Source organism: Podarcis gaigeae (genome assembly GCF_964106915.1).
Source record: "Podarcis gaigeae genome assembly, chromosome: 6".
Classification (NCBI taxonomy): domain Eukaryota; kingdom Metazoa; phylum Chordata; class Lepidosauria; order Squamata; family Lacertidae; genus Podarcis; species Podarcis gaigeae.
In genome coordinates, this window is record NC_139682.1 from 80,661,493 (window position 1) to 80,681,820 (window position 20,328).

General features: G+C 43.1%; 1 protein-coding gene across 4 annotated transcripts in view; it reads right to left on the reverse strand.

The window, feature by feature from the left end:
- Positions 1-6,990: 6,990 nt before the first annotated feature.
- The window catches only part of PTPRC (protein tyrosine phosphatase receptor type C), an 87,746-nt gene continuing 74,408 nt past the window's right edge, over positions 6,991-20,328 (reverse strand). For all 4 annotated transcript variants that reach the window (XM_083745313.1, XM_083745312.1, XM_083745311.1 and 1 more), the window contains 8 exons: positions 19,531-19,680; positions 19,252-19,342; positions 18,988-19,124; positions 17,939-18,073; positions 14,298-14,420; positions 11,136-11,317; positions 9,450-9,585; positions 6,991-8,629 (listed from right to left, as the gene is read on the reverse strand). In XM_083745313.1, the coding sequence (XP_083601439.1) occupies positions 8,357-8,629; positions 9,450-9,585; positions 11,136-11,317; positions 14,298-14,420; positions 17,939-18,073; positions 18,988-19,124; positions 19,252-19,342; positions 19,531-19,680 (1,227 nt within the window). In that variant the 3' untranslated portion in view covers positions 6,991-8,356. The remainder of the gene's footprint in view (positions 8,630-9,449; positions 9,586-11,135; positions 11,318-14,297; positions 14,421-17,938; positions 18,074-18,987; positions 19,125-19,251; positions 19,343-19,530; positions 19,681-20,328) is intronic.

The following is a 20,328-nucleotide window of genomic DNA, read 5'->3' on the forward strand; positions in this document are numbered from 1 at the left end:
ATAAGCACATATACATAAAAAAGGAACAAAGGAGAAAGAAGAAGAAAAGAAAAAAGAAGAAGAAATAAAGAGAAAAGAAAAAGAAGAAAAGTTGGAAGAATTTCTTCCCAAATCTATTCTACAAATACCTCAATATGAAAAGAATAATAAAATTTCATTGATTGACTTCCATCGCTTATACTGCACTTCCATTTTAAGCATGGTATTCTTGTGGAGAAGCTGGTAACACGTTAGGTGGATTTGGTTGCCTGACCAAACCCAGAGTGCTCACAAATGGCTGGATGCTCATCCAGTTTGAAAGATGACACCAAACTGGGAGGGGTAGCCAGTGCTGGCAAAGACAGAATCAGGGTTCAGAATGACCTTAACAGATTGGAGAACTGGGCCAAAACTAATAGCGCTTTATGGGAAGGAATTGGTTAGTTTAGATAGATAAATGTTGGAGAAGTTGTGCTGAAATGCCCTGTAGTGTTTTCTCTCTGGTCAGAGATTACTGCAGATGCTAACTTTGATTGAAATCCTTTGCATTTGTGGCTGTTCACGCACTCTTAAATTATATTTCTGTGGTGCGAAGACTAACAGAGGGACAACAAAAATGGATTCTGGAAACCCTGATGGTAGCTCACGCTGTAAGTGTTATGTACTGAAGTTCTCACCCTGGGCCAGCAGGGGGATACTGTAGATAGTTATGCAAATAAGGGATCGAAAATGACGTTCAGTGATTGGAGAGTTTTAGAAAATTGTTACAATTACGTTGTACTGGAGCTTTATATAAGCAGGCTGACTGAACCCTTCAGTTCAGTTCAGTTCTGTTCTGCCCTGTGAATAAACAAGAGCTGTTTGAAGAATCGCTGTGTTGTCTCATATGTCTACCCGCTACTTAACAGTAAGGTTGGAAGGGCAAACATTCATTCACTCTCTCTCACTTAGGGGTTTCAAGATCTCACTACCCTTTCTATGAATGCATGACTTACCATTGCTCAGTTTTGTTGAGACACCTATTTGGACTGCCTGAATTAATTTTATATGTTTAAAACAAGACTGATGGGATATTGTTAATGTTCAAGTCAACTGGCAGTGGTTTGTTGTGGTGGTTAAAATTATTATTCTTATTTATTAATTAAAATAAAGTCATGCCAATGAAGAGAGTGGAATTACTCTAAGTGAACTGGTCCAAGCAAGCTTTTGTGCACAAATCCATGACTTAAAACTATCAGCTTTGCACTTGTGATGGCAAAACCTTATATAAGTTTCTGCTGAAACGAGGCTGTACAAACATACGGTTGGCAGCAGCGTCTGTTGTTTAATCTGGCATGCCCACTTCCCCCCAAAGACGTCCAGCAGGCTAACAGATGAACACCTGCAAAGACAGAGTTTCTTTTTCCTTTTTCTTTTTTTGGCCCAGCTCAAACTATATCCTGTTCTTACGTTTCTGTTTTTATTTAGCCCAGGTTCCTTTTTTTAAAAAAAGAAAAACATTTCCTGCCTGTGTGGTCTTTATCCTGAAACCACTTGCAGCAGAGCTTAATTTGCACTGGATTATTTCAAAGCCTGAGATCATTGCACTTCTCTTTGTTGCTATTCTTCTTTTTCTTTCTGGGTGGAAAAGTATTGCGTTGCAGAAAAGTATTGCGTTGCAGTATCACTGTAGTTTATGGTTCAGTTTCAGAATGTTGCCAATAGGGGTGAATAAACATTTCAAATACGTGTTTTTTTTATATATATATATATATATATATATATATATATATATATATATATAATATCCACCTTCCTGTTTGCTTTCCTTTTTGGAGTATGGTTTTAATTTCAGTTTTGGTTCATTACAGCTGTTTACCTTGGATTAGTTGGCATTAGATTTTCTATTTGAGCACAGAAGTGCCTGTTTTGACAGAACGAATCCCATCCCATGATTCACACATTGCACAGTGGCAAATCTAAGTTTTCCATGGAAAATACGCTGATCGCAGCTCCCTGAAGGGTGTACTTGCGATGTACATTTGCAAATATCTATTTTGTTGCATTTGCGCTTAACATTTTAAGGTGTGGGCTGTACAGCACAATCATGTGCATGTTTATTCAGATGGAAATAGGCCCCACTATTCCATGGAAGTGAGAGAAGGCTGATCGCCGAAGAATTGATGCTTTTGAATTATGGTGCTGGAGGAGGCTCTTGAGAGTCCCATGGACTGCAAGAAGATCAAACCTATCCATTCTGAAGGAAATCAGCCCTGAGTGCTCACTGGAAGGACAGATCCTGAAGCTGAGACTCCAATACTTTGGCCACCTCATGAGAAGAGAAGACTCCCGGGAAAAGACCCTGATGTTGAGAAAGATGGAGGGCACAAGGAGAAGGGGACGACAGAGGACGAGATGGTTGGACAGTGTTCTCAAAGCTACCAGCATGAGTTTGACCAAACTGCGGGAGGCAGTGGAAGACAGGAGTGCCTGGCGTGCTCTGGTCCATGGGGTCACGAAGAGTCGGACACAACTAAACGACTAAACAACAACAACAAAAACATTCCACATCCCCCCCCATTCCATTTACAGAAGCCAACTGGACTGGCAACTGAATCTGGGCATTGGCACTGGCCACCATCCTCCACCACGCCAGACACCTGATGGCTAGTTTAGAGGGCACAAATCATGCCACACGCACACACAGTTCCATCTTCCAACACCTCACCACTGCTCTCTGTTCCTTAGAATCTGATCACCAAGGCAGACACTCCACCCTGCCTAAAGTTAGAGCCAGCCCTGTGTGCATTCAAAGAATTCCAGAGGCTGAAATTGTCTTACTGTGCAGTTCAAAAGAAGATTAAAGGACTGAAGGATCACCACTCTCTGTCCTGCTGCCTAAAGTCACCCTTTGCAGGAGTGATGGACTGCTCACGAATGATCTCCAAACTCATTTAAATACTATGTGATTAAATTGTAGGGTGGGACAATCTACTGCCCATACTTCTCCTGTAGGTGACCTGCTGCAACCCCAGATATGTCCATCTGCACTATGTTAAGAAACATGCAATGGGGTCCTAAAAGACATTGTAGGAAAGAGGTGTTGGAGGGCAACAACGATGGAATGGCTAGGGATTAAGTCAGGGGCTGAGGGGCTCCATAAATTGAGACCCAAAGCAGCAAGGCAGTGGTGGGGAACATGTGGCCCTCCAGATGTTGCAAGCCTTTTTGGCTAGGGCTACCAGGAGTTGGGGGACGTGGGTGGCGCTGTGGGTTAAACCACGGAGTCTAGGACTTGCCAATCAGAAGGTCGCGGTTTGAATCACCGCGACGGGGTGAGCTCCCGTTGCTTGGTCTCTGCTCCTGCCAACCTTGCAGTTTGAAAGCACGTCAAAGTGTAAGTAAATAAATAGGTACCGCTCTGGCAGGAAGGTAAATGGCATTTCCGTGCACTGCTCTGGTTCGCCAGAAGCGGCTTAGTCATGCTGGCCACATGACCCAGAAGCTGTACGCCGGCTCCCTCAGCCCATAAAGCGAGATGAGCGCCTCAACCCCAGAGTCAGTCACGACTAGACCTAATGCTCAGGGGTCCCTTTACCTTTACCTTTACCAGGAGTTGGAGTCCAGAAGCATCTCAAGGGTCTCAGGTTCCCCATTCCTGTTATTGTGAGGACTTCAAACCACAGCACAGGGCAGCAGCATTGTGTCCTTTGCTGGTGTCTGGGGCAGAGAGGGTAAACAAAACCCACTGCATCGGCCAAGCTTTATTGCTGCTGCTGCCAGATGAGCGCAGGGCACAGAGGATTCACAGGGCCATGCTGCACTGCCAGCCCATGCCGTGGGAAGCCCAACTGGCCGATGTAGCACTTGGCAGGTGCAACACCCCCCCCCCCATTCTGGCTGGGTGGCCATTCAGCGAGGAGGCTGGGGAAGTGGCAGCAAGGCCAGACCAGGACAGGCTTGGCACAGGGCTCTTTCTCAGGGGCTTTCTCACCCGTTTTAGAGCCTCATACTGGAGCTCAGTTGGTTAGAGCATGGTGCTGGTAATGCCAAGGTTGCAGGTTTGATCCCCGTATGGGACACCTGCATATTCCTGTATTGCAGGGGGTTGGACTAGATGATCCTTAGGGTCCCTTCCAACTTTATGATTCTAGGTATAGATGTTCTGCACATTCCCTTACCAAGGCAAGCATTGTGCAAGTCTTTGTGAAGCCCATGCAAATATCTGAACGGGGAGTGAGTTAACTTCTCTCGTGGCCACCAGAATGGTGCCATCCTCAACAGAGATGCAGCTAAAAGCTTTCCTCGTCTTATCCTCCATCTTACATTTATGAAGTCAGAGGAAGCAGTGACCACAAACTGAAATTCAAGGCCCTGGCAGCACACTCCATTTAATGCACCATATTTTTTGCTCTATAAGACTCACTTTTTCCCTCCTAAAAAGGGGAAATGTGTGTGCGTCTTATGGAGCGAATGCAGGCTGCGCAGCTATCACAGAAGCCAAAACAGCAAGAGGGATCGCTGCTTTCGCTGCGCAGCGATCCCTCTTGCTGTTCTGGCTTCTGAGATTCAGAATATTTTTTTCCTTGTTTTCCTCCTCCAAAAACAGTCTTGTGGTCTGGTGGGTCCAGACCATATAGATGCACCTGTATTGTTTTGTCATGAAGGAAGTATGATACATATTGAGGAGGCTCTGGACATTATGGAAATACTTCGATTTTTGGGAAATTGGTCTTAGGGAGGTCTTCTGGACTTGGCCAGACAGTAGTCCAGATGGGTCTTGATCAGACAGTAGCAGAAGCACACACAACAGCCGTGATCCTGCACAGTGGGCTAGCAGCTTAAAGTTAGGTGTGAGTCCCTCAGCCAAATAGTACCCACCAAGCTTGAAAACAGGGTGAAACTATTTTTGTCCTTTAAGCCAAGGATGGAGAAGCTGAGGCCATTCAGCTGTTGTTCGACTAAAAACCCCATCATCTCTGACTTTTGGCCATGCCGGCTAATGGGAGCTGAAGAAGACCTCCATTTCTCCACCCCCATGTGAAGCAAAGACCCTGCAAATGTTTAGTGCCACCATAAAAGCCTCCCTGGCTTACAGTGCAATCTAGCCATGTCTACTCGGAAGTATGTCCTATTGAATTCAATGGGATTTACTCCCAGGTAAGTGGGGCTAGGGTGCAACTTCAATCTTATTGTCAGTTGCACTAGTGGCCGTGAATTAAGAACCACAGAGTTCCTTCTTGCTGTATTATTTTACTTATTTAGAAAAAAAAGTTATACAGACTGTTTAATCTCTAAGTGGCATGCACAATAAAATTTTCTGTAAAACACAGCTGAAATCTACAGCACTGTTAAGACATGAGAATAACAGAAACAGATAAAATCAGTAAAACTTTTAAGACAAACATAGGCTAAATTCTATGCTAGGGTAGGTTTGCAGAAATAAAAGTTTTCAGCAGACATTTACTGCCGCTGCCTAAGTATTTGTCTCAAAGCACTTTTTGTTTGAAAGATGAACTTCTATTTGAAATGTTTTAGCACAGCCTAGTGGACAAACTATGTAGTTGTATGGAAACCTAGTAAGACACCTTTGGGCACCAGAAACAGACAGACAGCTGCCCCTCTTAATATATATATATATTTATTATCCCCCCACCTGCTGTGAAACAATTCCCCAGCTTTCCTTCATCTACTGTTTGACCCTAATTCTGCTCCTGCTAAATTACCATTAAAATATTTGATACCTTGCTATCTTCACAGGTTTTAGACTATCTACATATCCAGGGACAATTCTCTGTCACACATCCCTACCTGAGATGGACCCAGAGAAAATTACCATAAAGTAATTATTAGACAAGCTGTGATGTTTGGTGTCCTACCTCTTCTTAGCACTGGATGGAGGTCAGGGCTAGTGAAGATGTTTTCCATGTAGGGGAACCCGAGTTGACACCAATTTCCCCCTAAGTTTTATTTTATTTATTCTTTATTTATTCAAATTATACACTGCCCTATGCCCGGAGGCCTACATTCATGAGCTCCCGTTGCTTGGTCCCAGCTCCTGCCAACCTAGCAGTTCGAAAGCATGCCCCAAAGTGCAAGTAGATTAATAGGTACCGCTCCGGCAGGAAGGTAAACGACGTTTCTGTGTGCTGCTCTGGTTTGGTGTTCCATTGTGCCAGAAGCGACTTAGTCATGCTGGCCTCATGACCTGGAAAAACTGTCTGCAGAGTGGACAAACGCTGGCTCCCTTGGCCTGTAAAGCGAGATGAGCGCCGCAACCCCAGAGTCGTTCATGACTCGACTTAACTGTCAGGGGTCCCTTTACCTTTACCTTTATACCAGAAGCCTACATTCATATTTTACTTTCTGCTCATGGCAAATATCAAGAACATTAAGGGAAGCATAATCATCATCATCACCATCATAATAGCAATCTGACTTGCATAAGTGCTGGAGTAATGCACACCATCTGTAGAAGGAAAAATGTAACCTTGTGTCTGCAGTAATTTAGGCTTAGATACAAGAGGCACAGGTGGCGCTGTGGTCTAAACCACTGAACCTCTTGGGCTTGCTGATCAGTGGTTCGAATCCCTGCAACCAAGTGAGCTCCCGTTGCTCTGTCCCAGATCCTGCCAACCAAGAAGTTCGAAAGCATGCAAGTGCGAGTAGACAAATGGGTACCACTGCAGTGGGAAGGTAAACGGCATTTCCGTGAGCTCTGGCTTTCGTCATGGTGTTCTGTTGCACCAGAAGCAGTTTAGTCATGCTGGCCACATGACCCGGAAAGCTGTTCATGGACAAATACCAGCTCCCTTGGCCTGAAAGCAAGATGAGCGCCGCTCATACTATTCGTTTTCCTAAGTGCCACAAATACGAATTGTACAGCCCACACTACAACTTTTTGTAAGCTGCTTTGAGTGACTAATAAATGCTAATAACCTTGTAACATCTATGTAGTTTGGCTCTGAAAACCATACATTTTGTGTTGCAGAAGACATCAATTTAGGATGACCTGTAATGTGTGTGTGTGTGTTTTACAACCCACCTTGTTTATTACAATGATGCCAAACCTTTTCTATGCCTCAGAATAATTTCTGAGGGGTTATTTTTATCTGATATATTATTTTTATTTCAAAGTAGAAATAGAAATAAAACATATAAAAGTTATTTTCATATAAAATTTGCGTAATTTCAGAAAGAGTAGCATATACAAGAATAAAAAGAAAACCTATTTTAAGAAAAGCTTCATTCAAGCCAGAGAAAACTCTCTGTGTTTGTGTGTTTGTGTGTGTGTGTGTTTGTAATATTTCAGGTGTGATAACATGTGGAAACCAAGTAAACTGACTGACATCCGTCTAGCAAATTGCAAAACATTCAGTGTTCATAACTTAGAAGAAACCTTTTTGCACATCGTAAGGGGAACAGTCAGTTGGATATCTATGAACACAGTGACATCTTGAGGCGGGTTGGAGAAATGCAAGTCTTGTAAAAATAGGATCTTGCAGCAGTATGGTTACTTCAGTATCAGAAAATGCTCAATGTCTACAATGGGCATTGTGCTGCGTATGCACCAATGCTACCATCTGCTCACTGGAGGGCATATTCCCCAAACAGCATATAATTTACACCTTCATGTACCCCAGCTGTTATATTTCTCTCCTGTATCAGTCTCTACAGCTTCAACCTTCCAATAGTTTAACTTCACCCCCAAAGGTGAATTCATCTCCATTGTCTCCCAAGACAGACAGACACCAACAAAGAACAAGTATCTAGGGGTGCCCAGTGTAATTTTCTAAACCTAACCTCCCCACCGCCACACACTTTGATCTTCACTTTCTTCTGCCATATCCCAACCTTGTCTTAAGTGTCTCTTTAATCTAGAAATGTTGCACTTTACTTTGGCTATCTGCCTGTACATTTAAATCTGTAGTTGCATATGACTGGTGATACGTATCTAAACTGTGCTAGCGATTTTCCCTTTTGTCAAAACAAACACAAACAAGTTAAGATTTCCTTTCCTCTTTCAGTGCTATGTAAAATACCAACTTGTAAAAAAGAAAATAAAGAGCTTGATACTATACAATTAAAAAAAACAAAAACACCACACCCCTCCCCAAAGAGTGCAAATATCATCAAACGATTAAAGATGGCGACTCTACACACAAACACACATGCACAATTCACAGTATGCTGAAGCTATCTACAAGTTTCAAGTGACCTATTGCGTACCTTTGCGGGGAAACAATCTTTTCAGGAGTTCATTAAAAAAACAACACACCTTTCTCTAAAGAAAACAAGAGTTTGGGATTGTGTGGTGAGAGAGAACATTCCCCCAACATTTGCTGCTGAATGAACCATCTGTGGGACGTACAGAAGCCTTGAAGGGAAGAATAAGCTTTTACGCTATTTCAGTTAAAATTGGGTTTATGGGTCCATTGGAAGAACCTTCTGCTTCTCTTGATCCATCCTTTGTTTTAGATTCTTCGTGCTTTTCCGCATTATTCCCACTTGTCTGGACTGGAAGGCAGAGATCAAGGGTAACAGAGTTAGCCCCTTCGTCTTCCTTTACATCATTTGGAATATTCACTTTGTGTTCTTGGTTTTTTTGCAGTTGTCCATTCTGGGCGGGATACACGCTGGCAATAGCATCATACAAAAACTGATAATCCTCCTAAAAAGGAAGGGATTCAAAGAAGGAAAAGAGAAAGCAGAATGACTATCGGCACAACAGTGTCCTATACTGTTCTTCTTATCTCAAGTGGTTTCCCTGAGCAGGGGCACGAAGGCTGGGAGACAGGCAAAGTGTGGTTGCTGGGCTTCTTAGCATCAAATTCTGCTGGTGTAAAACAGTGGGTTTTATCAAATGAAACTACAGGGCGCCCAAGTTCCTGGGAAGCTTATCACGGGTTCCTTAAACAATGGCAGATACGGCTCTTTGAAAGACAGCTTGGCTCTCACTACCAACTTTCCCTGAATTAATCTAGCATTGTTTGATCTATAGCAGGCAAGCTCAACAACTTTGGTCAATCCAATAGGGAGATCACTGCCAGTTTTTTTTATAGTGGCAGCAGATCGCAGTCTCTTAGGAGTTGGACATGCCTGATCTATAGCATTAAAAAATATGGGGTTTCAACATTAAAGCACAGTACTTAATTACTTAAACCGACAGAGCTAGTCTGCATTTTCACTGCACTCGCATTTAATTATTCTATTTTAATTGTTTTAAGCGAAGTTTTGCTAGCCACCTTAAATTGTTTACTTTAAAAAGTAGGATGTGAATATTTTAATTAATTGATTAAAGAAAGCTGCTCTGAGCCCGGCTTCGGCTGGGGAGGGCGGGATATAAATAATTTATTATTATTATTAGAAAGAAAGAAAGAAAGAAAGAAAGAAAGAAAGAAAGAAAGAAATGCTCAATCCGCCTGCTGAACTGCAGTGATATCTGTAGTATTATTCCCAAATAACAATTCAACTTAGTTTGATCCACTTACAAAAGAGGAAATCATTGCTGGCCGGGCTCGACGGAGAGATTTCACGGTTTGGAAAACATCTATTACGCCTTCAGTCTCTGCACTTTCCAAGAGATTCAGCAAAGCACAGAATACTCCTGTTTGCTGGGCACCATCACTACAAAATGATGTTCCAGGAAATCAACAGTGTTAGTCTACAGAAGCAATATGACAGAAAGTTCAGCAATGCTCTGAAATAGTACGATACAAGTGGGAGCTGTAGCCAAATATTGCGGACACTATGACTGCCACAACCACGCATTTTCTGCATTTCCATCTCAACAATCAGCATTTAGTGGCCACGAAGCTTTGCTCAGGCGTCATTAGGTTGTTTTGGGGTATCTCCCCAACAAATAGTTATATTTCTGCAAACATTGATCTTCTTGAACTTAGACCAAGCTTTTTGGCTACAAATGCAATGGTACTCAATGGCAGAATATTGGAAATACAAGGAATCATGATATTTCATACAGAGCAGGAATAGACTAAGCACAGTCTCAAGGCTTGCTGTAGCATCTTGCCACATGTAGTCATTACAAGCCAAAGTACAATGTCAGTAATGTAACTCGGTTAAGTTAGTAAGGACTGTGACCTGGATGAGATCACATTTTATTTTATTAATTCTTTTCAGGTCAAAGCCTGAAATATGAACATCAAAGGATATAGCCAGTTATTGAAAGAACGTTAAATTATATATTTTATTTTGCAGCATGGAATACCTAAACACATTTTCAAGATGAGAAATGAAAACCATTTGTCTAGTATGGCCAACACAGAGTGTTACTGTCGCATCTTCTTACTGGCTGCACCTGTAGCCTAACACAGCACAGCAGATTCTGGCATTTTCCAATGACATTTGGGATGTCAAAAAGCCCCTCACTGAGGTTTCTGTGTGAGCTAAGCTAAAAGTGGCCTTCTTTTTCTAGTAAGGAGGGTGAGGGGGAAAAGAAAAATCTTGGGAATTATCTCAGCAAAATACATTCTGAGAAATTTCTGCTTATCTTAGCTTATGTAACCAGTGAGATCAGCCTTAAAATAATAATAATAATAATAATAATAATAATAATAATAATAATAATAATAATAAATTTTATTTATATCCCGCCCTCCCCAGCCGAAGCTGGGCTCAAGGCGGCTAACGACAGTCAAAATAGTTCAACATTCTAAAAACATTCATTATAAAATTAATTAAAATCAAATTAATGGCAACCATCAAGCAAAATTCTGTGTAGGTTGCCAGAGGAGGGGGTCAAAAGATCTGCACTCAGTCCTTTTAAAGAAAAAAAATGAGGTTCTGGAACTCATATTATGATAACAGTGCTGTGGGCGCCAGTACAAAATGGCTGCCTTGAGAAAAAACAAAAAGAGGCGATGGTACTCCATGCCAGTGAATACCATCACAATAAACCCACTGCCCATGCTTATTCTTACCTTACGAGGGATGCAGGGGGCAGGGCACATAGAATTATAATCTTCCAGGTGTGACCACAAGGTATGAAGATGTACAGTGTGACCCAGCCCAAACCAAAGAGACGACAGTTCTGGACTTATTGCAGACAAATCAAACCGAATTCCATACAATATATAGAATGATGAGAGAAATTGGAGAGGAAAAAATGGAAATCAAGCCTCAGAGCATGTTGCGATATCTCCAAAGTTTACACCTACCAGCAGTGAACAACAAGGGGGACATTGCTGCTCCGCATATTTGCTTCAGCTATTACATCTGGTGGTGGGAGCTTCTGTTTAAGGTCCTGGATCATGGTGACTAGGCTTTTGGGGTTCTCTGGTAGAACAAAGGTTTTCCATTTATGGTACTGGTACTGAAACACTTTTCGGGTTTCTTTCCTCTGCAAGAAACAGATAAAAGGGGAGGTTTTTCAAAAGATGACAAAACAAACCCGGAGGGAATAGAAGTTATTTGGCTGAGAACCATTTAGAGAATGAAATTCATTGCACTCCTGTGCAGAAAGATACCTGGGGATTTGTTCCAGAGATATTGAGCTAATCCACCATTGCATGGCGAGTTTCCGCCTCCCCCCAGTGGAAATAAAGATACATGACACAGATATTTAAGGTTAATGGGCTAAATATGGCCACAACTTTATTGGTTACAGGTGATGAGCGGTATTGGCTTAGGCATTGGTCCTAACCGACTATCCGGCTTCAGCCTGTTCGCTTCAAGTCCGGGAAGGGTTAGCCACCAGTAGGGGGAGTCCTGCTGATGCACATCACCTAGGAACTCCCCTCCATAGGCTTCGGACAGGGCCACGCCCCCTGGGATCCTTTATCGGACTACCCTTCGATATGTGGGGGAGGTGATGACACTTCCTCCCCTCTTCCATCTACATAACAATAACAATACCAATGCCTAACTGCCAATACCAAGGACGTTGTGACGATTTGCTACAAGGTGCCAATTTGCCAAGTGGTGCCAATTTGCCAAGTGGAAAAATTCCTACCAGGCTCCTTAATGGCAACCAACTGAGGTCCATAGCAAGGTCAAAGATGAAAAAAAAACCTTAAACGGCGGGAGGGTGGGAAACTGGAGTAGCTGGGAGTGGCAAAGAGGGAGACCCCAGGCCGCCCCTGCATTAAATGGAGCAGGCCACGCCCCCCAGGCCAGCCAATTGGCTGGCCAGGGGATGACGCAATCTGGGATTCCCTCAATCGCATGGAGGCTGAGAGCCATTCCCCACACGCATGGTGGGAGGCTGAAGCCCGCAACCCCACCTCCTTTCTACGTCGGAAGTGGCTTTCTCTCCTTAAGAAGACTGATAAGCAAGAAGCCTCAAAAGATTTCATAGATCACCCAAAACCTATGGTTATAGTAAGATTCTGGGGAACTGCCATCTAAAGGGGTGATTTTTAATTTCATAGTTACATGGCCAGGTTTATTACGTTAAAAAAATTGCCCTGCTGTTCCTTATCTATGCATAGATGGCCCCCTCCGAATCCTATTTGTGGCCAAAGAATTTCTCTATAGAGAGGAGACATTCTCCAAGCACTTGTTGGCTATGGGGTTCACCATTAGCAGTGGTCCTTGCAAAGCTTATTTCTCACACATTCCCTTTTTCTTTTCTTTTTTGCTACTAATGCCAGCAGCAGCAGCAGAAAGCCTAATTCCCATTTTGCTTCCTACCCAATGTCCCAGACATAGTGTCATTTTGGGACATAAAGAAAAACGGTGGGAAATATCTGAAGAAAGCTCTACCAAATGTCTCTCTTTTCTAAAAGAAGAAAGAAAACCTCTTTGGGAATTCTACCTGGGGCGCAAATGGCTTCTGAAAAGTAATCAGCTATGCTTTAAAGTTGTTATTGCTGTCTGTATATGGGTAACATGGAAGTAGAGAGACTCTTTCTCCAGAAATCTAAAGTCAGCGAGAAGGCAGGTTCACTTCTGATAGTCTAGAGTACCGTCATTCTGTTTCTTCTATTGCTTTATACTGTTTCACATAATTAAGTTGAAGAATAGGTCCCACGTTGTAGACAGCTGTTAAAAGAATGTCTGAAAATGTTGACTACCACTTTCAAAACTCTCTTTCTAACTTGATCTGCCTCCATTCCTTGTGGAACCAATGGAGCATCAGGACATAAAATAATCCCAGCTGAATGGGATCGAGCCAAGGACCATCAGGTCCAGCTTCCTGTTTTCACAGTGGCCAACCAGATACCTAGAGGAAGCTGCACAGGCAGGACCTCAACAGCCACATCCTTTATGTGTTGAGGTCCCCAAGCCACCCACCAAATAACTCACAACTCACACAGAATTTTGTTTAAGGTTTTTGGCATAATTTTGGCCACAACTTTATTCAAATACATAAATGTGAGTGGTTGCTTAGGCATTGGTTAAGAATATCTGTCCCCCCACCTGGGGATAGAACTGACTTCTGGATTCCAGCGAAAGCCAGTAAGGGAAAACAATGTTGGGGAGAAATGGAGGTGAGCCACAGGCCCTCACCTCTCCCCGTATGCTCCCCGGGGCTTGCTGGCCCTAGCCCCATTCCAGGGATTTGGACGAAAGCACAGCAAGCCCCTGGATTCCTTTAATGGAATTCCCTTTCTGCAGCAGCATTGGAGGGGAAGGCATAGCCAATTCTAACCCCTCCTCCAACCAATTGATAACCAATGCCACAACCTTACAAGTTGTGACGATTTGCTACGCAGTAGTCAAAAACCAAATGGCCCAGCCAATCAGCCAGATGGACAAAATTTCTACCAGGCCCCTGCCCCAAAAGCAGACGACCTCATGACAGGCATAGCAAGGTCAGCGCAAAACTCCTGAAATTAGGGCGGGTGATCCGGTGCACACAGCAAAAGAGAAAGCTCAAAGCCACGTGCACAGAACATAAAAGCTTTGATCCCTCCGACCAAATTGGCAACATAGAAATTACCCCTACAACCCAACCATCCAATCATTGCCCCAAGCCATCTTTATAACCCTGCCTAGCAACCGAGGGGTGGCCTGGCAGACCCCACCGCAACACGTGCTCTCCATGAGGGAGAACACGCTTTGTGTGTCCCAGATGGCTTTTGCATTTAGGCATTGCCAATGTGGTGTGGCATCTCACCATAGAGAGCAGCTTCCACGTCACAAGACAAATGCCTGGCAGGTGTAAGGAATGAGACTATGGCTCAGGTATGCCCCTATTTTGTTATTGCAAAGTCAGAAATATGGTTCAGAATGGCATAATTATATTACAAATGCAACAGCCAAGCACACAGGAAAAAGTGGAGGTGAATTGCAGCCCTTTTCATTTTCTCTCTTAATTTTTTGAAAGTGAAACAAAAAGGGGAAATTGGAAAGAAATCTAGTCCTTGTGAATTTACCTTCACGTGTGTTACATCAAAGGTACGGACAGTATAACTGGAACAATGGTTGACATCCTTCAGTTCAACCGCAATACCATCATAGGTCCTCTTTTCGTCTCCCCAGTACTGTGCAGAGAATTCCTAGAAAACGAAGAAAAGCCAAAAAAAAAATCACTGGTTCCCAGCACTGTAGCATTGAAGATGTAGGGATGCACTTGGAAAGAAGAGAAGAGAGTGTCAAATCAGTATTCCATTGCTGTTGGTCCCAAAAGACAAGCAAAAGCCCTTGGTGAGAGTAGAAGAAAAAAAATGAGTTTTTGTATTTCTTAGGAGGAGACCCCCTTCATGGATCACTGCCTTGCCGTGGCAAAGGGGCTTGAATAACTCAGAGAAGCTATGAGCTATGCCATGCAGGGCCACCCAAGATGGACAGGTCATAGTGGAGAGTTTTGACCAAACGTGATCCACCTGGAGCAGGAACCGGCAAGCCACTCCAGTATCCTTGCCAAGAAAACTCCATGGCCAAAGACAACAGGCATATACAAGTTATGACGCTGGAAGATGAGCCCCTCAGGTCAGAAGGCGTCCAACATGCTACTGAGGAAGAGGGGAGGACAAGTACAAGTAGATTCAGAGCTGATGAAGCGGCTGGGCCAAAGCCGAAAGGACGCTCAGTTGCGGATATGCCTGGAAGCGAAAGGAAAGTCCAATGCTGTAAAGAAAAATATTGCATAGGAATCTGGAATGTAAGAACCATGAACCTTGGTAAGTTGTATGTGGTCAAAAATGAGATGGCAAGAATAAATATTGACATCCTGGGCATCAGTGAACTAAAATGGACGGGAATGGGCGAATTCAGCTTGGACGACCATCATATCTACTACTGTGGGCAAGAATCCCGTAAAAGAAATGGAGTGGCCCTCATAGTCAACAAAAGAGTAGCAAAAGCTGTACTAGGATGCAATCTCAAAAATGATAGAATGATCTCGATACGAATCCAAGGCAGACCTCTTAACATCACAGTAATCCAAGTTTATGCACCAACCACTGGTGCTGAAGAAACTGAAATTGACCAATTCTATGAAGACTTACAACACCTTATAGAAATGACACCAAAGAAGGATGTTCTTCTCGTTATAGGGGATTGGAATGCTAAAGTAGGGAGTCAAGAGATAAAAGGAACAACTGGCAAGTTTGGCCTTGGAGTTCAAAACGAAGCAGGGCAAAGGCTAATAGAGTTCTGCCAAGAGAACAAGCTGGTCATCACAAACACTCTTTCCCAACAACACAAGAGACGACTCTACACATGGACATCACCAGATGGACAGCATCGAAATCAGATTGATTATATTCTCTGCAGCCAAAGATGGAGAAGCTCTATACAGTCAGCAAAAACAAGACCTGGAGCTGATTGTGGCTCAGATCATCAGCTTCTTATAGCAAAATTCAAGCTTAAACTGAAGAAAGTAGGAAAAACCACTGGGCCGGTAAGATACAATCTAAGTCAAATCCCTTATGAATACACAGTGGAAGTGAGGAACAGGTTTAAGGATTTATATTTGGTAGACAGAGTGCCTGAAGAACTATGGATGGAGGCTCATAACATTATACAAGAGGCAGCAACTAAAACCATCCCAATGAAAAGGAAATGCAAGAAAGCAAAGTGGCTGTCCAACAAGGCCTTACAAATAGCGGGGGAGAGAAGGCAAGCAAAATGCGAGGGAGATAGTGAAAGATACAGGAAATTGAATGCAGATTTCCAAAAAATAGCAAGGAGAGACAAGAAGGCCTTCTTAAACGAGCAATGCAAAGAAATAGAGGAAAACAATAGAATGGGAAAAACCAGAGACCTGTTCAAGAAAATTGGAGATATGATAGCAAGGAGAGACAAGAAGGCCTTCTTAAATGAGCAATGCAAAGAAATAGAGGAAAACAATAGAATGGGAAAAACCAGAGACCTGTTCAAGAAAATTGGAGATATGAAAGGAACATTTCATACAAAGATTTCCATAATAAAAGACAAAAGTGGAAAGGACCTAACAGAAGCAGAAGATATCAAGAAGAGGTGGCAAGAATACACAGAGGAACTATACCAGAAAGAAATGGATGTCTCGTATACCCCAGGTAGTGTGGTTGCTGACCTTGAGCCAGACATCCTGGAGAGTGAAGTCAAATGGGCCTTAGAAAGCACTGCAAATAACAAGGCCAGTGGAAGTGATGATATTCCAGCTGAACTATTTAAAATTTTAAAAGATGATGCTGTTAAGGTGCTACACTCAATATGCCAGCAAATTTGGAAAACTCAGCAGTGGCCAGAGGATTGGAGATCAGTCTACATTCCAATCCCAAAGAAGGGAAGAGCCAAAGAATACTCCAACTACCGCACAATTGCACTCATTTCACACGCTAGCAAGGTTATGCTTAAAATTCTACAAGGCAGGCTTAAGCAGTATGTGGACCAGGAACTCCGAGAAGTGCAAGCTGGATTTCGAAGGGGCAGAGGAACCAGAGACCAAATTGCAAACATGCGCTGGATTATGGAGAAAGCTGGAGAGTTCCAGAAAGAAATCTACTTCTGCTTCATTGACTACGCAAAAGCCTTTGACTGTGTCGACCACAGCAAACTATGGCAAGTTCTTAAAAAATTGGGAGTGCCTGATCACCTCATCTGTCTCCTATCTCTATGTGGGACAAGAAGCTACAGTCAGAACTGGATATGGAACAACTGATTGGTTAAAATTGGGAAAGGAGTACGGCAAGGCTGTATATTGTCTCCCTGCTTATTTAACTTATATGCAGAATTCATCATGCGAAAGGCTGGGCTGGATGAATCCCAAACCAGAATTAAGATTGCCGGAAGAAATATCAACAACCTCAGATATGCAGATGACACAACCTTGATGGCAGAAAGTGAGGAGGAATTAAAGAACCTTTCAATGAGGGTGAAAGAGGAGAGCGCAAAATATGGTCTGAAGCTCAACATCAAAAAAATGAAGCTCATGGCCACTGGTCCCATCACCTCCTGGCAAATAGAAGGGGAAGAAATGGAGGCAGTGAGAGATTTTACTTTCTTGGGCTCCATGATCACTGCAGATGGTGACAGCAGTCACGAAATTAAAAGACGCCTGCTACTTGGGAGAAAGGCGATGGCAAACCTAGACAGCATCTCAAAAAGCAGAGACATCACCTTACCAACAAAGGTCCATATAGTTAAAGCCATGGTTTTCCGAGTAGTGATGTATAGAAGTGAGAGCTGGACCATAAAGAAGGCTGATCGCCAAAGAATTGATGCTTTTGAATTATGGTCCTTAAGAACGTATCCATTCTTAAGGAAATCAGCCCTGAGTGCTCACTGGAAGGACAGATCATGAAGCTGAGGCTCCAATACTTTGGCCACCTCATGAGAAGAGAAGACTCTCGGGAAAAGACCCTGATGTGGGGGAAGATGGAGGGCACAAGGTGAAGGGGACGACAGAGGACGAGATGGTTGGACAGTGTTCTCGAAGCCACAAACCTAAGTATGACCAAACTGCGGGAGGCAGTGGAAGACAGGAGTGCCTGGTGTGCTCTGGTCTATGGGGTGACGAAGAGTCGGACACGACTAAACGGCTAAACAACAACAGGAGGAGACACCCTATTGCAGACTCACAAAGACTAACCTGTGTGTCATCTTTCAGCTCCGTCAGCATAGCGATAACTTTCACTTTTCTTTGATACACCATGTTCCAGAAGTCACCAATGGTTTCTGGGAGAGGCCCTTGGGTTGCTATCATTGCATTTTGAAGCCAGTAGCCCTTTAAAAAAGGAGAGAGAGAGAGACCTGAATTTGTTGCAGATAAATGGGTGGTGGGATGCATGACGCCACACAGAGATTGATTTCATACCAAGTTAAGGGGGAAACCCAATCTTTTAATTGTGTGATATAAACCAAATTCAGGGCAACAGCTGAATAGTCATCTGTAGTTCACTCGGGAGAGATCAGTAGAAAACATTTAAAAACTTACATATTGTTCTGCATCTTCATTTGCATGTCAGGCATTTAGTCGCCATTAGTTTTATTTATTTTTTAATGGCACGTTGTGGTTTAGTTTTGAAAAACTAAGTGATAATAACTTAACATTTTGTGCAGCTGAAATGGAACCTTGGCTATAAAGCTGGCATTTAAAATGCAAACCAAAACCCAGACCTCATCTCTTGGCTGCTACTTAAAAACTGGTTCTGTGGTTAAAATGACTTCAAAAGGTAAAGGTAAAGGGACCCCTGACCATTAGGTCCAGTCGTGGTCGACTCTGGCGTTGCGGCGCTCATCTTGCTTTATTGGCCGAGGGAGCCAGCGTACAGCTTCTGGGTCATGTGGCCAACATGACTAAGCAGCTTCTGGCGAACCAGAGCAGCGCACAGAAATGCCGTTTACCTTCCCGCCGGAGCAGTACCTATTTATCTACTTGCACTTTGATGTGCTTTCGAACTGCTAGGTTGGCAGGAGCTGGGACCGAGCAACGGGAACTCACCCTGTCACGGGGTTTCGAACCGCCGACCTTCTGATCGGCAAGTCCTAGGCTTTGTGGTTTAATCCACAGCGCCACCCACGTCCCTAAAATGACTTTACTTGTGGCCAAAACACAACGCTAGTCCAATGGACAATAGTTATGTGACTTAATGTGACTTAAAATCTATGAGACGGATTATGTTATCCAAACATACATACAGTTATGTAGGAAGCATTGATATATTTGTTGGGCTCCTCGCATTCACTCTCCTCATCTGAATCCTCATCGTTGGAATCGTGCTCACTCTCTCGGCTGCCCTCCTCTTCACACTTGAACAGAACTCTGTTATAGTCATCTGCATGGCAAGAAAGCCAGAACAAAGGCTGCCATTTAGATAGTTTCCAAGGAGTTAATGTCAACCCCCTGTCACAGAAACCAAGTGTGTGAAATCTACAGTTATTTCTGCCTCCTCAAATACTCACATGGAAGGACTGTGGAACTCCGATTTTTACTTTTATTTTCATCTCTGTTAGCTGCTCTCTGTGTCTGCCAATTCCTGTATGAAGGCAGTCGCTAAAGAAATTAAACATGGAAGAGATTATTAAGTAGAAATGCTAAATAATCACTCAGCATTCTTCTCTCTTTACGCTACATAGTTTTGCTCCGCAATCATCTTCCCAACTTCAGTCTAGGAGGAACAAAATGAAATGGGCCCACAATAAGCTGTTGAGAGGCAGAGGGTTGTATTCAGAGCAATTTACCTGGAATTCAGCTTCCAGTGGAGATGGGTCACTGGCAGGATCTCGCTTCTTCAGGTAATTGAGGCAGTTGTGTAGTTCTGGGATATTGACCTCTGTTTCGCCAAACTGGATGTATTCAACCAAAGCTTGATGGATCAAGATGTACTGTGACTAATGTTCCCCAGGATTCCAGGTGCAGGATGGAAAAATTGCAGTTAAAAGAAATGTAGGTATAATTCCATGACTACAACATTATACAGGGCAAATAGAGACTGAATCCTGACAAGACAGAGGCTCTTTGAGTTGATGCCTCTGTAGGCTAGGATGACTTGCTCTAGATAAGGTTGCACTTTCCGTAAGGCCCAAGTGTGTACTTTGGGGTAGTCTTGCTCATTTCTCTATTCTTAAATTCATCTTAAATTCAGTTCGCATTTCCGCACCAGCTTACTGTGAATTTCTCCTAATTATTATTATTATTGTTATTATTATTATTATTTAGATTTCTATACCACCCTTCATCCAAAGATCACAGGGTGGTTTACAATTTAAACAACACACAAAAATACATACCAAAATGACAAACAAAAACAACATGCACGCACCCCTTTAATCTAGGAAAGGGCAGGGCTGTAGGTGACATTTGTATGCTATTTTCCCTGCTGTTATCCTTACTAATATAGGCACACTATATACATAATTTGGTGCTGGGGGAATTGGGAGAAGTGCAAATTTCAAAGAAGAGCCTATTGTCTCAGGAAGAGAAAATCTCCTCCCATCCCTGCTTTGAAGACATCCTTCCACATTTGTTTCTGTAGCACT